This window comes from Onychostoma macrolepis, chromosome 09 (genome assembly GCF_012432095.1).
Source record: "Onychostoma macrolepis isolate SWU-2019 chromosome 09, ASM1243209v1, whole genome shotgun sequence".
Taxonomy (NCBI): Eukaryota; Metazoa; Chordata; class Actinopteri; order Cypriniformes; family Cyprinidae; genus Onychostoma; species Onychostoma macrolepis.
In genome coordinates, this window is record NC_081163.1 from 23,355,654 (window position 1) to 23,374,504 (window position 18,851).

The window sequence follows — 18,851 nt, forward strand, 5'->3', positions numbered from 1 at the left end:
ACCACGACGTCGGGAATCCAGGATCGCATGAACTTTGTAGATGGTACCATCCTCTAGAATCTGCGGGAGAGGGGATTCCGTACTCGGGCCAGGCTCTGTGGAGGGAGGAACAGGAGAAAGGTAAGGTATTAATAGAGACACATGGAAAGTGGGGTGAATCCTGTATTGTGGTGGGAGGTTTAATAGAAAAGTGACCAGGTTGATCTGTCTCTGAATGGTGAAGGGGCCAACGTATCTGGGAGTGAGCTTCCTGCAGGGCAGGCCCAATCGGATGTCCTTCGTTGAGAGCCAGACCTTCTGTCCCGGTTGGTAAGTAGGAGCGTCGGACCTTCGAAGGTCTGCTGTCATCTTGCGCCTGCGGATAGCTCGTTGAAGATGGTGGTGTGCTTCATCCCAGACCCTCTCACTCTCTCGGAACCAGTAATCCACCGCAGGAATGTCAGACGGTTCCCCGGTCCAGGGGAACATGGGTGGCTGGAAACCGAGCACGCACTGGAAGGGAGTGGGTCCAGTAGATGACTGAAGAAGATGGCGCAGGAAACGTCCTATTTCCTGGATTTTCCTCTCCGTCTGCCCATTGGTTTGAGGGTGATAGCCAGACGACAGACTTACGGCCACACCTAGGAGATTGAAGAAGTTCTTCCATACACAGGAGATAAACTGAGGACCCCGGTCAGAAACAATATCCTCGGGAAGGCCGAAATACCTGAAGACATGGTTGAACATAAGCTCGGTTGTTTCCATAGCCGTGGGTAGATTCTTGAGGGGAATTAACCGGCAGGACTCTCCACAATAACCAGAATACAGGTGTTTCCATTGGAGACTGGTAAGTCTGTGACAAAATCTACCCCTAGGTGCGACCATGGCCGGTTGGGAACGGGCAGCGGGAGGAGTTTGCCGGCTGGGAGATGGCGAGGACTTTTGGAGATTGCACACTCCTCACAACCCTGGACGAACCTTCTTACCTCCCTTGCCATGTTCGGCCACCAGTAGCGGTCTTTCAACGGCGAGAGGGTAGCGTTGGCCCCAGGGTGGCCAGTACCCAGTGACGAGTGAACAGAGTGGATGAGAGGAGTGCGTTGGGTCCATGTGACATACTGTACACCTGGTGGAGTGTAGTCATTGGAGGAACTAGCAGATTCAGGATTCCACTGGATGGGACAGACAAACACCTTTTCAGGGATGATGGGTTCCTGTAGGTCGTCTCCTGCTCCTGCAGGCGCGACAGGGCATCCGCTTTGGTGTTCTTGGGTCCTGGGCGGTAGGAGATACTGAAATTAAAGCGTGTGAAGAATAATGCCCAGCACGCCTGCCGTGGATTGAGCCTCTTAGCTTCCTTCAGGTACTGTACGTTCTTATGATCAGTGAGTACAGTAAAAGGGTGTTGAGCTCCTTCCAGCCAATGCCTCCACTCTTCCAGGGCCAGTTTGATGGCAAGAAGTTCTCTATTGCCGATATCGTAATTACGTTCCGCCGGGCTGATTTTTTGTGAGAAGAAGGCACATGGATGGAGTTTCTCGGGGTTCCCCTGCTGCTGGGATAGGATGGCTCCGACTCCGGTGGTTGAAGCATCAACCTCTACAATGAACGGCCTCTGGGGATCAGGATGTACGAGGATAAGAGCTTGGGTGAAGGCTTCTTTCAAACTTTCAAAGGCAGCATTGGCTGCTGGGGACCAGGACAGAGACTTGGGCTTATTGCGGAGTAGGTTGGTAAGAGGACTGGTAAGGGTACTGTAGTTTTGGATGAAACGGCGGTAGAAATTAAAGAATTCCAGGAATTGTTGGAGTTCCTTGACGGTAGATTGAATTGGACAGGTCCTGATAGCTTCCACCTTCCCCTCGTACATCCGGATGCCACTACTGTCAATATGATATCTGAGGAACTGAACTGTAGATTGGTGGAAAGCACATTTCTCTGCCTTGAGGAAGAGTTGATGCTGTCGTAGTCGTTGGAGGACCTCTGCAACATGGTGGCGATGTTCGGCCAAGCTCCGAGAGTAGATGAGTATATCGTCAATATATACTAGGACGAACCGATGGAGATACTCTCGGAGCACCTCGTGCATGAAATCCTGGAATACGGAGGGGGCGTTGACCAGGCCATACGGCATAACCAAATATTCATAGTGGCCGGTAGGGGTTACGAAGACTGTTTTCCACTTGTCCCCCTCACGTATCTGGATGAGGTTGTACGCGCTGCGGAGGTCTAGCTTAGTGAAGATGGTGGCACGGAGATGTTCCAAGGCTGCTGGGACGAGAGGAAGGGGATAACAGAATTTGACAGTGATATTGTTCAAGGTCCAGTAGTCGATACAAGGCCTCAAGCCTCCGTCCTTCTTGGCCACGAAAAAGAAACTTGAAGCAGCAGGGGATGTGGAAGGGCGGATGTAACCTTGTTTGAGTGCCTCTTCTATGTACTCCTCCGTGGCCCTCTGTTCGGGAAGTGACAGAGGATAGATTTTGCCTTTGGGCACTGGCTCACCTGGTAGAAGATCTATTGCACAGTCCCATGGCCGGTGAGGAGGGAGTTGGGAGGCCTTCTTCAGACAAAAAACGTCACTGAAGTGGGTATAACAGGTTGGTATATCAATGGATTGTTTCTCCAAAGGGCTTTTGATGGTGGTGGAATTCAAGTCTAGGATCGGCTTGAGTGGCAATAATGGTTGATTCAAGTGAGGAAAGCAATCTGGAAAGTACTGGTGACCCCACTTCAAGACGTCTCCCGTGCGCCAGGATATTTGGGGTTCATGCAGAGCGAACCAAGGCCTCCCGAGGATGATGTCCGTAGTGGCTTCCTCCAGAACCAGTAATCTGATGTCCTCTTCATGTAGGAGACCTACTCGTAGACGCATGGGACCAGCATTGTGTCTGATATCGTGACGGCTCAAATATTTCCCGGTTATGGAGTGGACTTGGTAGATCTTGGGGTTGATACTTGTAGGGATCTTGAGCTGGCGGCAGAGGTTCCCCAATATAAAGTTCCCAGCTGACCCCGAGTTGAGGAGGGCATGGACTGGAACAGACAGGTTGGGTGCAATATGGGTTGAATTATGGGTTGAATTGCACTCACCAAGAACCGAGGAGGACGAATGGGGCATGTTGAGATCACATGCCTGCCATTCCCACAATAAAGGCATAATCCTCTAGTCAAACACCTCCGCCGCTCAGCAGATGATAGTCTCATATTGTCGGTTAACATGGGTTCTGGGACTGGTTCTGGAGGATGGTTGGGCTGGCACAGGTGTCATCATAACCGGCCAATTGGAGACGTAATTGGGGTTCTAAACCCTGACCAAAGAATGCTCATTCCAGCCACTGGCCGCAGCAAGGGTTCGAAATCTGAGGGCGTACTCCTTGATGGGTAGGGACCCCTGTCGGAGATGGTACAGCTGGTCACTGACGGATGAGTCACCCGCTGAATGTCCGAAGACCTCCCTGAAATGAGCGACAAAGTTAGCAAATGACTGGGTGACAGTACCTGCTTGAGCCCATATCGTATCTGCCCATTGCAGTGCCTTGCCGGATAGAAGAGAGACGAAGAAAGCGATCTTTGATTTTTCTGTTGTGTAGAGATAGGGTTGCATTCCAATGGCAAGCGAACATTGCAAAAGGAAGCCGTTGCACTCCTCCGCTACACCAGAGAAGGGCGCTGGTTGGGCCATGGGACTGGCAATCACAGGCATCGAAGAAGTGGCGGCGGTGGGTGTGGAAGTGATCGGTGGTGTTGGAGGTGCGGGATGGAGAACTCGCCAGAGATTATCCACGAGTTCCTGGAAAGGATCCGGTTGACACAGAGGATATAACTCAACGTGATGTTTATTGGATTCAGCAATGGGTAAGGAGTCAATAGAGGTGAGTAGAGTCTTGGATACTTGATGTTATGGAGAATGGATAAACTGATGTGGCTTGTATCTTGCCAGGAACTCGTGGATGCTGAGGAGAAGCACACACCCCAGACTGCTGGAGGAGGAGAGAGTGGATGATCCACAGAATGGAGCAGACGATGGGGATCCAGGGAAACAGCGATGGAGACAACCGGAGGTAAGTACACAAACAGGTTAGTATCAGGTTAGTAGTAGGCGAAGAATAATGAGAGTCCACTTCGTAAAGACGAGATCGGACAATTGACTGGAGTGGGGTGTATGCTTAAGTAGTGCTGGGGTGACTGGATGCCAATGAGGTGCAGCTGCTCTGAATTAATACTCAGGTGATTGGGATCACTGTGATAGATTGGTGGTGGAGCCTGGCTGATCTGTGACACCATCTAGGGAATTTAGCTTTAATATCAGAATGAGGAATATTGCATAACACAGCAGAATGATCAGGTAATAAAACTGGTAATATAAATATGTAGTCTATCCTAGAGAAAGTCTTATGTCTGTTAGAAAAAAAAGTGAAGTCCTTAGATTTAGTATTCTGAATTCTTCAAAGATCAATTAAATTGAGCTCAAAGATAAATTTATTCAGTAATTTAGAAAATGGATTGACTGTTGTATCAGATTGAGATTTATCCAAAGCAGGATTTACGACAGCATTTACGATATGTTCAATTGTTAAATGCAACTTCCTGTTAACAAGGATAAGCACCCCCTTAGTTTTATTAAGAGCGCAGGAGAAGGCTGCCAATTTATAATATTTATTCTGGAAACGTGCCAAGTCAGATTGCTTTAAATGTGTGCACAGGAAATCGATTTACGGTGTAAGTATTCTAATACACGAGTACGTTTAACAGCAGAATTTAGGCTATTCACATTCAATGATAAAATATTTAGAGTATGCATTGAGTATTCATAATCCCAAAATTGTATTCAGTAAATGAAGAAAAGCAAAAGCACTCCCATTCTGTAAGTAACATGTAAACGCTGGTGTGCATTCTAGATACCAAACCACCTAGATGAAAAATCCTTTTAGAAATTAGGTAAAATAAATAAAAGTATGAATGTCTGTTGTATAAAAGCAACACAGAAACAGGAACGACAAACAACTATAAACAAGAAACAACTCAGACTACACATTACCGAGAACGTAGGTCTGATTGAGCAACAAAAAATGGTGATGATACATGACTGGTCCACTTCAACGCAAGACGTGTCTTGTGTGTTAGTCTTACCAGTAAAGAGACAGTTGTGCCGGATAAATAGGAACAGTATCCCAGGAGGAGAGAGAGAGAGATTAAAAAAAAAAAAAAGAAAAAAAAAAAAAGTATCCATGTCCACCTTGTTATTATTCTCTTCTGGGCAGCTGGAATCGCCTCTATCCCGGTCATTAAAGGGTTAGTTATATATAAATAATGGTGAATTGACTTGACTTGACAACGTTACAAAAGACGGCTATTTAAACACATTTCCAGTCAAGTACTCCAGAGTGCAATCTGGACGTTTGGGGCAGGGCGACACATTGGTCACCCCCAATTCCATTGGTTTATAACACGGCAAATCTTATTGGTGTAGACCGGAGCATGCGCATTCCTTTGTGTACGATTTTGTAATTGATTTGGCCATATTACAGAAATATTATGTGCTAAATCTAGAATCATAGGCCTATCTTAATTATTATCTATTTAGTAACCATGGTAATTTTAGTTAGATGAAGTCATTGTTTACAAATAAACTCTTGATATCAGCACCTCTAGGTTCTTCAGGCTGAATAGCGCTTCATTCATATTTCCTTGAGGATCGGCAGGCCGCGGATCAGCACTAAGTTGGGATTTTATAAGCAAATGATGATAATTTACTGTAGGCTATTTTAGAGATGGACAAACACGTACATAAGCGGCTGATTTTACGTTTTTTAATTTAGATTCAGTTATTAACACTCGATCATTGTACCCATATAGAACTGCATAACTATCGAATATTAAATCACTCAGAGCTGTAAATCTGTGCAATAGGTACGTGACCACTTTTAATTAGTAAAAGAGACCTTCTCTGTGATTAATATTTTTATTTATTTATTAAAGACTATAATAACTACTAAAAATCTAAAATCAGTAGGCCTAATATAGTACAGTGATTCCTGGTTCTTTTTAAAGGATTGAGCCATAAAACCAGTAATTTAATTTGTGCATATATATAAAAGTATAAATAAAAATGTTGCAGAGAAAATTAACATTTATTGCTTAAATACGCACTAAAGCACATTAATAATATTTGCTGTAGGTAAGATTTAATAACAGCTGTTTTAGTAAACAAAAACATTTAAAATAGGCCTATATGCAAAAACAAACAAACAACAACAACAACAAAAAACATATATACAGGTGCATCTCAACAAACTAGAATAGTGAATTGATGGGTTTTTGTTAAATGTGAGCCAAAATCATCACAATCAAAAGAACCAAAGACTTAAACTACTTCAGTCTGTGTGCATTGAATTTATTTAATACACGAGTTTCACAATTTGAGTTGAATTACTGAAATAAATGAACTTTTCCACGACATTCTAATTTATTGAGATGCACCTATATATATATGTATATATATATACTCTTTTTTTTTTTTTTTCAGCAAGGTTTTTATTCCTATTATCCACACATAAAACCCCAGTTCACGCCGGTGGACTATTTGTTATTATTGTCTTATTTGTCACCGCAGTTGTTCTTTAAAATAAAACCATTTGCGTGTTTGTCCTATGTCTTACTGAACTACAGTGAATTATCATCATATCCTACGTTTTTGCTTATCCACCGATCCTAGAATAAAGAATATAGGCTACATATAAATATACATTATACAAAACAGATAAATCTCCAAACAGTGGATCATTTTTATTAACATCGCCCAGCTAAAACTGCTCAGTGTTTCAGTATGTCTGCTTCGTGTACAGTGAAAAGTGCAATAGCTAATATATGACTTCATTTAACGTGGAACCCACCTGTTGAGATTGAGGACCACTATTTACGTTCATCACACAGAAGCATAATTAATATTTCTCATACGTGAGGCTATTTATAGCATAGATACACTGTAAAAAAATTCCTTGTAAATTAACAGTAAAATACTGGCAGCAGGGTTTCCAGCAGTGTACCGTAATTTTACAGTTTTACTACTGTATTCTGAATTACGGCTTTTCTGTAATTAAAAGGTAAAATACTGGCAGCAGGGTTTCCAGCAGTGTTCTGTAATTTTACAGTTTAATTACTGTATTCTAGATTGTTGTTTTTTTTTTTCTTTAATAAAACGGTAGAACTGGCAATTTTGTCAATCATTAACTTTATTATAAATATCTGTACTTGAACAAATTTACAAACTGGCATTGTAATTTCATTTATTTACATTTACATTTACATTTTAGTCATTTAGCAGACGCTTTTATCCAAAGCGACTTACAATTGGGGAATACATAGAGCGATTAATCTTGAAGAGGCAATCAGACATACGAAGTGCTTGCAACACCAAGTCTCAGGCATTGTTCAAATAAATACAAACTACCAAAGGAAGGAATAAGTAAAGATAATTTTTTTTTTTTTTTTAAGTTTAGGATGAAGTCAAGTGCTGTCGAAAGAGATGAGTTTTCAGTTGTTGGTTGAAGATTGACAGGGATCCAGCATTCCGGATAGAGGTGGGAAGATCGTTCCACCAGCCAGGAATGGTGAATGAGAATGATCTAGAGAGTGATTTTGCGCCTCTCTGTGATGGTATCACGAGGCGTCGCTCACTAGCAGATCTCAGATTTCTGGAGGGGATGTAGTTTGTTAATAGAGAGTGCAAACGGGTGCTGAGCCAGTGGTTGTTCTATATGCAAGCATCAGTGTCTTGAACTTGATGCGAGCCGTGATTGGTAGCCAGTGCAGGGAGATAAAGAGAGGTGTAACATGGGCTCTTTTGGGCTCGTTGAAGACCAGTCGTGCCGCTGCATTCTGAATCATTTGTAGAGGTTTGACTGTGTTAGACGGAAGTCCAGCCAGAAGAGCATTGCAATAGTCCAGCCTAGAAATGACAAGGGCCTGGACAAGAAGTTGTGCAGCATGCTCTGTCAGAAAGGGCCTGATCTTTCTGATGTTATATAGTGCAAACCTGCAAGATCGAGCAGTTTTTGTAATGTGGTCTTTGAAGGTCAGCTGATCATCAAAGATTACACCAAGATTTCTGACCGAAGTTGATGGGGTTATTGTTGATGAACCTAACTGGATTGTGAAGTCATGCTGTAGAGTCGGAGTGGCAGGGAGGACAAGAAGCTCAGTCTTTGCCAGGTTGAGCTGCAGGTGATGTTCTTTCATCCATGCCGAGATGTCCGCCAGGCAACCTGAGATCCTTGCAGCTACCGTTGGATCATCTGGTTGAAAAGAGAGGTAGAGCCGTGTGTCATCAGCGTAGCAATGGTATGAGAATCCATGTGCCTGTATGATGGGACCCAGTGATGTAGTGTATGTGGAGAAGAGGAGGGGTCCAAGAACTGATCCCTGAGGAACCCCAGTGACCAGTTGATGTGCTTTGGATACCTCACCTCCCCAGGCCACCCTGAAAGACCTACCAGTGAGATAGGATTCAAACCAGCGAAGTGGAATGCCAGAGATGCCCAGTGATGAGAGGGTGGACAGGAGTATCTGATGATTGACAGTGTCAAAAGCGGCAGATAGGTCCAGCAGAATGAGGACTGATGATTTAGAATGGGCTTTTGCAATTCGCAGGGCTTCAGTGACCGAGAGAAGCGCAGTCTCAGTTGAATGGCCCCTCCTGAAACCTGACTGTTTAGCATCCAGTTTGTCGTTCTGTGAAAGAAACAGTGAGACTTGGTTGAAGACAACTCGTTCAAGTGTTTTCGCTATGAACGGAAGGAGAGACAGGTCTGTAGTTTTCTATAAGAGAAGTGTTTAATGTAGGTTTTTTGAGCAGTGGGGTTACCCGAGCCTGCTTGAACGCAATGGGGAAGTTACCTGTGAGTAGGGATGTGTTGATGATGTGTGTGAGTGCACGTAAGAGTGTGGGTGAGATTGCTTGGAGAAGGTGTGAGGGGATTGGGTCAAGAGGACATGTTGTAGGATGGTTGGAGAGGAGAAGCTTGGATACTTCAGCTTCAGTGAGTGGACAGAAAGAAAAGATGGGAGTTTTAGCAGTGGATGTGGTAGGGTGAGGGTCCTGTGTGCGTGGAGGTGAAAACTGACCACTGATTGATCTAGTTTTGTCTGTAAAGAAAGTGGCAAAGTCATCAGCTGTAATAGAGGTGGTGGGAGGAGGTGGAGGGGGACAGAGGAGGGAATTAAATGTTCTGAAGAGATTACGCATGTCTGGAGCGCTGTCGATCTTGTTGCGGAAATGTGAGGATTTGGCAGTGTGGACTTTAGCAGAGAAGGATGTGAGCATAGACTGGTACCTACTGAGGTCCGACAGATCGTTTGATTTGCGCCATTTTCTCTCTGCCGCTCTGAGTGTAGTCCGATGTTCACGAAGAACCTTGGATAACCAGGGGTTGGAAGGAGCAGCCCGTGCTGGCCTAGAGGAGAGAGGACAAATGTTGTCTAGACAAGAGGTTAAGGTAGAGCATAAAGTCTCAGTAGCTGCGTTTACATCCAGAGATGAGAAATGGGTGGGTGAAGGAAGAGAGGAGGATACTACAGAGGAGAGATGGGAAGGAGAAAGGGAGCGCAGGTTTCGTCTAAAAGTAACTGGTAGGGGGGTTGGTGGCACAGGAGAAGCAAAGTGTAATGTAAATGTAATGAAGAAATGGTCCGAAGTATGTAGCGGTTGTACCAGAATGTTATCTGCAGTACAATTGCGCGTGTAAATTAAGTCAAGTTGGTTGCCTGATTTGTGCGTGCTAGTAGTGGTAAGGCGTTTGAGATCAAACGAAGCTAGGAGCGAATGGAAGTCTGTAGCATAAGGCTTGTCTAGGTGAATGTTGAAATCACCAAAGACTAGGAGTGGAGTGCCATCCTCCACGAAAGAGGACAGCAGCCCGTCCAGCTCCTCTAGGAAGGTGGCTAGAATTTGGCTAGGGGGACGGTAAATGACCACAATCTGGAGTTTTATCGGAGCTGATACAGTAATGGCATGAGATTCAAATGAGTTGTAATTGCATAGGGAAGAGCGGGTTGAGTATTTCCAATTGTTAGAAATGAGCAGACCAGTGCCTCCACCCCGGCCAACTTGCCGGGGGGTGTGAGAGAAAGAGAGATTAGTAGAGAGAGCAGCTGGGGTTGCTGAGTCTTCTGGACGAATCCAGGTCTCAGTCAAGCCCAAGATGCTGAGCGTGGATTTTAAAGAAAAAGCAGAAATGAAGTCAGCTTTGTTGACAGCTGACTGACAATTCCAGAGACCCACAGAGAAGGAAAGAGGTGTAGTGAAGGAGGTAGAGATAAGGCGCAGGTTAGCAGGATTACGTTGCCGTCTGCGTGGGACGTTAGAGCGTGGTTGAGAGAGAACCTGAATAGTTTGGAAACACATGATAGAGGTGGCAGGAAAGAGGATAGAAACGGAGAGTGTGTAAGGGAAGGGGGAAAAAAGAAAAGATACTTAAGTGTGTGGCTCGGTGTCGTTGCTCGGTTAAAGTCGCGCAGGAAAAGTCGATGGTCTTTACCCTCATCGGTCTTCACACGAGGAGGCTGAACGCTTCCGCTGATGCTTCCGCGTCAGCGCTCGGACCTCTGATAAATACAGCCTAACATACTACAGTGAAAACAGCTGTGGCCGGCTTCTGATTGGCCCAGCCAATAGCCTTGTGCAAATAACTCAAGACGAAACTAACACTTCGCTTGCAAGGAGCAATGAAAATGATCCAGGTTCCTTCTTAGCCGAGGTGCAAATTATTATAATTAACAGAAAGTGCAATCAAACAACGAAACCTCAACGAAAATGCAGAATAGAAATAGAAGGGAAACGAAAGTATTCCTTCCCAACAGCAAGTAAATAATTTAAACAACAGATCTATGACTAAGTATCGCAACACTTACGAGCTGCTGTCCGTCTCTTCTGGTGAATATTCGGCTTCTCCCGACTTGTAATAGCGAACAGGCAGTTTAAATACTTTTACAGTCGCTGTGGCCGGCTTCTGATTGGCCCAGCCAATAGCCTTGTGCAAATAACTCAAGACGAAACTAACACTTCGCTTGCAAGGAGCAATGAAAATGATCCAGGTTCCTTCTTAGCCGAGGTGCAAATTATTATAATTAACAGAAAGTGCAATCAAACAACGAAACCTCAACGAAAATGCAGAATAGAAATAGAAGGGAAACGAAAGTATTCCTTCCCAACAGCAAGTAAATAATTTAAACAACAGATCTATGACTAAGTATCGCAACACTTACGAGCTGCTGTCCGTCTCTTCTGGTGAATATTCGGCTTCTCCACTTCTCCACTTTATACAAAAAGTGGCAGCAAATACACAGAAAAGAGAAGACCAACAGGATATTTCTTATAGCACAGTATTTATTCACGTGCTCAAGCAATAATTTCTCAATAATTTCTCAAAAAAGCAGTCAAAATGGAAGAATCAATTTGCAGTCCAATGGAAGAATCAGTCTTTGTGCATGTTAGAGAAAGATGAGATGAATAGAAGAAAAATGAACCATAGCATTACAAAACAGACAATGTGCAAAAAGAACCCTGCAGAAGTCTGTAGACATATTTAAACTAAGTTGACTATATAACCACAAGACAAGCTGCCATTTAAGGTGTATCTGTGTGCTACGAGTATGACATAGCATGGGCATGGGCTTGGGGTGTACGTTCCCCTAAAAACAGCCTTTCAGAAATGGCAAACAACTTCTGAACAATCTTATTTTGGTGTAATAAAAGTCAAAACCTGGCAAGGATTTGCAGAACAGTCCAAGAACATTTCAGAAACATAAAACAAAAAGCTGTCACCAACTCTGATGTAAGTGTAGCCAGGGACGGGTGTAGTCTGAAACATAAACATTGAAAAAATTCCTTTGTTAGTTAAAATAGCATCAAAAGAATGTCAAAAGAACATGACAACAAGCAACATATAATACTACACAAACAAAAAAATTGTTATGAAGAAATCAGTTAACGTCTTGTTAACACATTTCTAACAACAGGAAGTAAACGTTATCATGTCAGCGTTTGGATACAGTGCACAATGACCCATTGAGTGTAAAATTAGGACTATATGGGAGACGCGCGGTTTTGTTTACTACAAACATACTGAAGCACACGTGACTTGTGGTGTTTTCAGCGCCTGTTTTCTCACCATATGAGGACAAGAATACATGAACTTCATATAAGAGCTTCTTTGAAAGCCGCTTTACCAGTATTTTACCATTTAATTTGTGAAAAACTATCGTCATTTCATGTAGACACACACACAAACACAACCCCAAACGAAGCGTCTTCACATCAACCCTTCAAAATAAAAGTTTGGTCTAATGTGAAGTAATTGTAACAGTAATATATCACTATTGTACAGTAGAAAATGTTGTTTTCAAAGTAATATAATAATAAAAATAATTATAGTATAAATAATAATAATAATAATAATAATTAAAAATTATGTTTAAGGAATAATTACACAATTTTTCTTCCATGTTTTAATTGTCAGGAATAAAATGGAATTTGGGAAAAAAAACTTATTTCATAGGGTTCCTAAAACATTTACTAATAAATTGTTAAACTGAATACGTTTCAGGATTTCAGTTAATTGGACATGCTATTTGATTTCTAAAATTTATTTTAACCATTAAACGGAATTTGGAAAATTAAAACAGAATTTGGGAAAAAATAAAACGGATTTCATAGGGCCCTAGTAATTTTTTAGTAACTTAAACCCTAGTAACTTAATTTCTTCATGAGTAATATTCTTCAATAGTTAAGTAGATTTTACCTGATAATGACAGGTGAGTTGTACTTTATATTAGAGCAGTAAAATTTACTTAATCTACTTGTGCAAACTGTTATGAGGATTTTATCAAGTAAATTTTACTTTTTTTTTTTCAGTGCAGAGCACTCACATAAAATTTTAAATTATTCATAGAAGTGGAAAATGCTTCTTTTCTCTTTTTAATTGCTAATTGTATAATTTCTGATCAGTTCAAGATTTATTGTAAATAGGCCTGTCACGATTGGTTGATATAATCCACTACGCTGATAATTAGTCGACATCAATATTTTTAATCGACTGATGATTTTGTATTATTTTAACTTTTAAATTTAGCTTTTACGCTTTGACTAAAATAACAACCATTTCTTCCACACCACTAGTATGAGCAGTGCTTAATTTGTACATTGCGAGGTCCCGGAACAAAGAGGGATGACCAGTTCCGGCAAGTGATTAGAGGAGGGAGAGTTAACGGAGCATTCGAGCAACATTAGTGGACCAACTTAACTGATTAACAGCTTGCATCAGTTGCTTTTATAGTGTGCATGTAAAAAAAAAATCATGGCTTTAATAAAATCATTATCATTATCAAATATTTTTTGTGTGTGTGTGTTTGAGTAGTTTTTGTGTAACCCAGCTCCTGGGACCAGACAGTCCCAACAACAGAGGGGTTGTAATGAGCGTGGACTGCATCCTCTTCAGAGTAGTTCTCAGTGCCGCTGACGACTTGCATTTATTTGGTCAAATATGTTTGTGTATATTTTATCTATAAAACCGTTTCTTTGCTATAAATTATTTTATTTTATGCAAAGCAAACTACAGGGACGCGATGTCAGTCACCTAAACGAGTCGCATGAGTCTTTTTCGACTGATTACTTTTAAATGTTAAATTTTTTTACTTCTAAAATGCTTGTTAAAAAAGTTTAAATGTAAGAAATATCGTATACGTATTTAAAATATGTTGTATTAAGAACTGTATTTAATGAAAATGTATGTGCAACTTCACTTGCCTAGATGAAATTCCATTCGAAATCCATGAGATTTTTTAGTAGAGAGGCAACCTTTGGATTGACTGTAGCAGATTTCTGTGTTACCATAGATTCTAAGAGAGTGAAAAAAACATAAGCAAAAAGGAAAACACTTACCTTTGAAGAAATTCTAACGTGCAACAATCCTCCTCTTGATACTGCAGGTTGCAACTGCAATCAAAAATGTTGACTGGACACACTCACAAATAACACAGCCCTCTAGGCTTATCATCCACCGTACAGCATTTGCCAGCTCTGCCATACCTACAATGAAAAAATGAATAAAAATAAAAATAAAAACAATAACAATGACAAACATTTTTTCACAACTCATTTCAAAGAACTACCTTCAAGAAAGTTCCATTTTAACAATCGTATACCATAGCAATGTTAACAATTTTATATCTCAACCATTAGTAGGCCTAAATGTTTCTACTTCATCACATGTAATGACACACTAACCCATAAGACGAGGACTGGCATGTAGATTGAGTGTCTTCTCAGCATCAGATGCAGCAACCTGTAGAGAACACACAATACACAAATAAGAATACATAATATAATTTAGTGAAGCGGAAAGAAGAAAATTAAATACTTACGTCTGCATGCAAAACCAGTCCATCTTCATGTTCCTGGAAGTGGGACATTAGAATCTTGACAAGTAGGTGTGCCATCTCTATGTTCTCAGCCTGGGACAGGACATGTTTTACCTTTTCATTCAAAACAATTAATAAATTTGCAAGACAAAAGGCAACAGTGACAAGGAACCCAAACAAGACCAGGCTCAGTCAGGAAACCAGTTATCTTCTGGCCAAACGAATGAATGTGGTGTGATTATTCCAGGCTGCATAACAAGTCAGATTGTGGATTGATATCATTCAGAATATTTCATCCAACTTCTTCTGCATGAAGTAATATCACGCCAGCAGGTGAAGCTGGTAAAAAGGGTTTGTGCAGAGGGCTTGTCTGGTTCTCGTAGTCTTTGCTGAGGATCTGTGCTGGGGCCATCAATGAGGTCTTCACAGGGATCTGTCATCTAGCTGACATGGTCTCCGCTGACATTCAGGGATGTGTTGTGGTTGTTCCTGGGTGCAGGTCCACCGACTGGTCTGTATACCGACTGGATCAGCTGATTACTGTAACCTAGGGATAAGGGTGAGAAGTATGTAACCAACTAATATAAGCATTGATGTCATTCTTCTTACAAATTAACAAGTGCATTAGATATTATGGGAAGTGTTGCGGCTTACACTAATTGGTGCAGCATAAAGATACTTTAAGGGATTTGAATTATAGAAATGTGATAGTGTGCCATGTGTATGGAAGGTTAAAGAGATGGGACTTAAAACTGTCTGCCTCCTGAAGTCCACCCTTTTGATCTGCCAGCTGGAGCCACCTCTTCATTGTCCCCTTCACCTGCATTTCAGCAGCATTAGCTTGAAAGGTTTTCCAAATTGCAGCCTTGAAATATATGTATAAATATATATTGTAAGGTAATTATTAAATCTTAAGCATTACAGTTTTTTACAATCATTAGGACCAGACCCAGATTTCGCACCTCATATGTTTGATGAATGCTCATGCAGCAGCTCAGAATTTCTGTAAAAAAATAAAAATTAATTATGTCAGATTACACACACACATATATATATATATATATATATATATATATATATATATATATATATATATATATATATATATATATAGTGTTCACATTAAACTTTTAAATTTGTTTGCTCATAATAATCCCCACCACAGTAAAATAAGTATGATTTTAATCACATCATACGGCATATACCAGTGGCGTTCCGTCCATATAAACTGCGAATGCGCCGCATACCCAGGCCGAATGAGAGAATGAGTTCACGGGCTAATGAATATAAACATGATTATAAGTTGATCCCTTGTCATTTGAGATGTGACTTAAAGCTTAATAAAGTGTTGGGAATAAGTATGTACAATTATTTATTTGAAAACAATGGTCATTTTCTGTAAATCTACGTCAGTGATGGAAGCTTCCGGGTAAGCAGGTTCTCCGCAGCTTTGGTGCCTCCGCTCTGTGGCTATGACTCGTCAGGATTGTTGCGCTTTCTCAGTGTTCTGCTGGTATGCGGCTGATTTCATGCGCGAGGTAAGCTGTCCGCGAAGCGCTCGCCCAAGCGGAAAAATACGCTGTTGCTGCCAGATCTCGATTGCCGAAAATTACATTGTGTTTGATGCAAAACTAACCCGACGAAATCATATGAAAATATAGCTGCAAGCAGCAATCACGGGGCCAAGCACTACAGAAGCAAACAACAAACCAACTGCAGAAATGAGTAATTGAAACCATTTTAGGATATTTTTTGTGAAAACAGCTGAAAAATCACATATAAACCTATAGCAATATGATTTATTGGCTTATCACGTTTGACCGATAGGTGGCACTGTTATCAAATCGATGTGGAGTGTTCTGTGTGAGGTGACAATGGCACACACAAAGTTTGGTGTCAATATGCCAAAGCATTGCAGAGATACAGTCTCAACTGTGATTTTTGGCATCATGCCTCAAATTCGTTGCTGTGGTATGCGAAAACGGTTTTGTCTATCGACACGAAATCCATAACTTTTGGTCAGCATGGTCTGAAGATGATATGATTCAAATTTGGTGAAAATCGGACAAACGGTTTAGGAGGAGTTCGAAAAAGTATGTTTTCAACATAAATCAAAATGGCGGAATGAAAGTTCGGCTTATTATGACATAATTGGTATGTATGTTGTCGGCATGACACAAGGAATAATTTGAGAACAGTTTCATTACAATCGGCTAATGCAGTCAAAAGTTATTAGCATGTTTGGAAATTTAATTATTAATGATTAATTAATGGTTTATTACTCTTGACCAATAGGTGGCACCGTTACCAAACTTATGTAGCGTGGTCAGTGTGAGGTCACAATGTCACGTACAAAATTTGGTGCGAATAAGTCAAAGTTTCGCTGAGATACAGCCTCAGATGCAGTGTAGCATCTTTCCAGCCAATTCGTTGATGTGCCAAACGAAAACCGTGAAATATATCGACACAAAATCCATAACTTTTTGCCAGCATGGTCTGAAGATGATCCGAGTCAAATTTCGTGAAAATCGGACTTACGGTCTAGGAGGAGTTCGAAAAAGTAGGTTTTCAACATGAATCAAAATGGCGGACAGGAAGTTTAGCCAATTATTGCAAAATTGGTATCGATGATCTCGGCATGACCCAAGGAATCTATCAACATCAGTTTGATTACAATAGGCTGGAAGGAGTGTGGACTCTGGGGATGCTTTTCCAGTGGCACAGCTGGTAAAGCGCATAGTCTTTTTGACGCGAGCGACCCGAGTTCACGTCCGCCTTTTGCCGAAATCGTTCTTCTCCCTTTTCACATCTCATATTACATCGGAAAGGCATTTGTTTTCAATGAAAATAAAAATGAAGGAAATAATCGAAAAGTTTAAATAAAGTACCGGGTAGGGTTAGGTGTATCTGAGCAGCAGATATGCTATACTTTGTTTACTTTGCTGTGTCGCGGGAGTGCAGCAGGCGCAAGTAACTAGTGAAAACACAGAATGGAGTTATATAGACGCTGAATGAGAAAAGTGAAATATATTTAAGGAAGCAGCAGTGTAGAATTCAAGGCTGTAGCTAAATGGAGTTTAATCTATTAGGTCATTCTTCATGTGGAATGGATTTGACTGACAGCGCTCTGAAAAGTACACAGACAGTAAAAGTGGGTGGGTCCAATATCACTGGTCTTCAAAAGTGGGTGGGTCCTGTCCCACCCACATACAATGGTTCCGACTACTCTCCAGTATCACCTCACAGTTAGCTGACCCGTAAAATTAATAAACACTATGTGAGAATATAATTTAGCTTCAGAGCACGTTGGAACAAGCCTAACAGCGTGACTTCTTCTTCTTCTTTAAAAACGTGACTTTACATTGGATGCTCGCTAGCGCCGACTACAGGCTTTGGTGACACAGGCAACTACAGACACAGTGATGTTGCTTAGGTGATGTGATTCTTTTTTATTTCCAAAATGTAACAGTGCATAACAACAACAACAAAAAAAGATTCACAAATTTGCACACCAGAAAGGATCAGAAATTGTATAACAACATATAATTTACATGAATTTTCACAGATTGCTAATGTTGTTTCTATGTAATATATAATGTATGTAATGTCACATTTAGTTTTGTGTTTGTTTGCTTAGTGATTCTTTTTTATATTATTGCATTCTGTTGTATTTTGTTCCTTTCTCATTTGGTCTATTATAGTCCTAGAGTATGGAGTAGAAGAGTTTTAGTATTTGGTTGTCTGAATTTGTTTTTATGTGGATGGTTGTCCTACATTACATATGAGTTCAGTAATCTTCTTAATAAAAATAGTAGGTAGTGCTGCATCGGAATCCTTCTTCCTCACTGCCCTTCGCTACAATCTGTGACAAATATGTATATTATTTTTAATCAGAAGTAGCTACTACTACTACTACTGATAAAAATAATTCATTGCATATAATGCATTTATTTAACTTTACAGCAGAAAAAAATATGTTTACAGCCTGGTAAAAAAAGTGGTTTTGGTCTATATAGCTAATTTTGCCCTGAATGAATGGTGATTTTTTATTTTATTTTTATAACTCATCTGTTTACATTATATTAAGCCTTAAAGTTCTGCATAATTAAGGGCTTGGCCACTTAAAGGAACACGCCACTGTTTTTCCATATTCCACTGTGTTCTTCCCTCAACTTAGACGAGTTGATACGTACCTCTCCTGTCTCAGTGCGTGCACTCAATCCTATACTAGCGTTTATCTTAGCACCATTCATTCCTTATGATCCAAACAGGGATGAATTTAGAAGCTACCAAACACTTCCATGTTTCCATAAACAGTGGCGATTTTCTAAGCGGATAAAAATGATGACTATAATGCATGGTGGAAGCTTCGCAGCATTTTTTATCCGCTTAGAAAATCACCACGTTTTATTTTGTGTCACCATACTTACTCGTGTAACTACTCATGTAACCGT

General features: G+C 41.1%; 1 protein-coding gene across 4 annotated transcripts in view; it reads left to right on the forward strand.

Moving 5' to 3' along the window:
• Positions 1 to 18,851, forward strand: part of LOC131546926 (TGF-beta receptor type-1) — a 118,675-nt gene that overhangs the window by 33,366 nt on the left and 66,458 nt on the right. The window contains exons 1-2 of one of the 4 annotated variants that reach the window (XM_058787064.1): positions 3,707 to 3,837; positions 3,923 to 4,043. The exons of the other annotated variants lie outside the window; for them this stretch is intronic. Of the exons in view, the coding sequence (XP_058643047.1) occupies positions 4,028 to 4,043 (16 nt within the window). The 5' untranslated portion in view covers positions 3,707 to 3,837; positions 3,923 to 4,027. Of the gene's footprint in view, positions 1 to 3,706; positions 3,838 to 3,922; positions 4,044 to 18,851 lie in introns of those variants that run through there. 4 annotated transcript variants of the gene reach the window in all.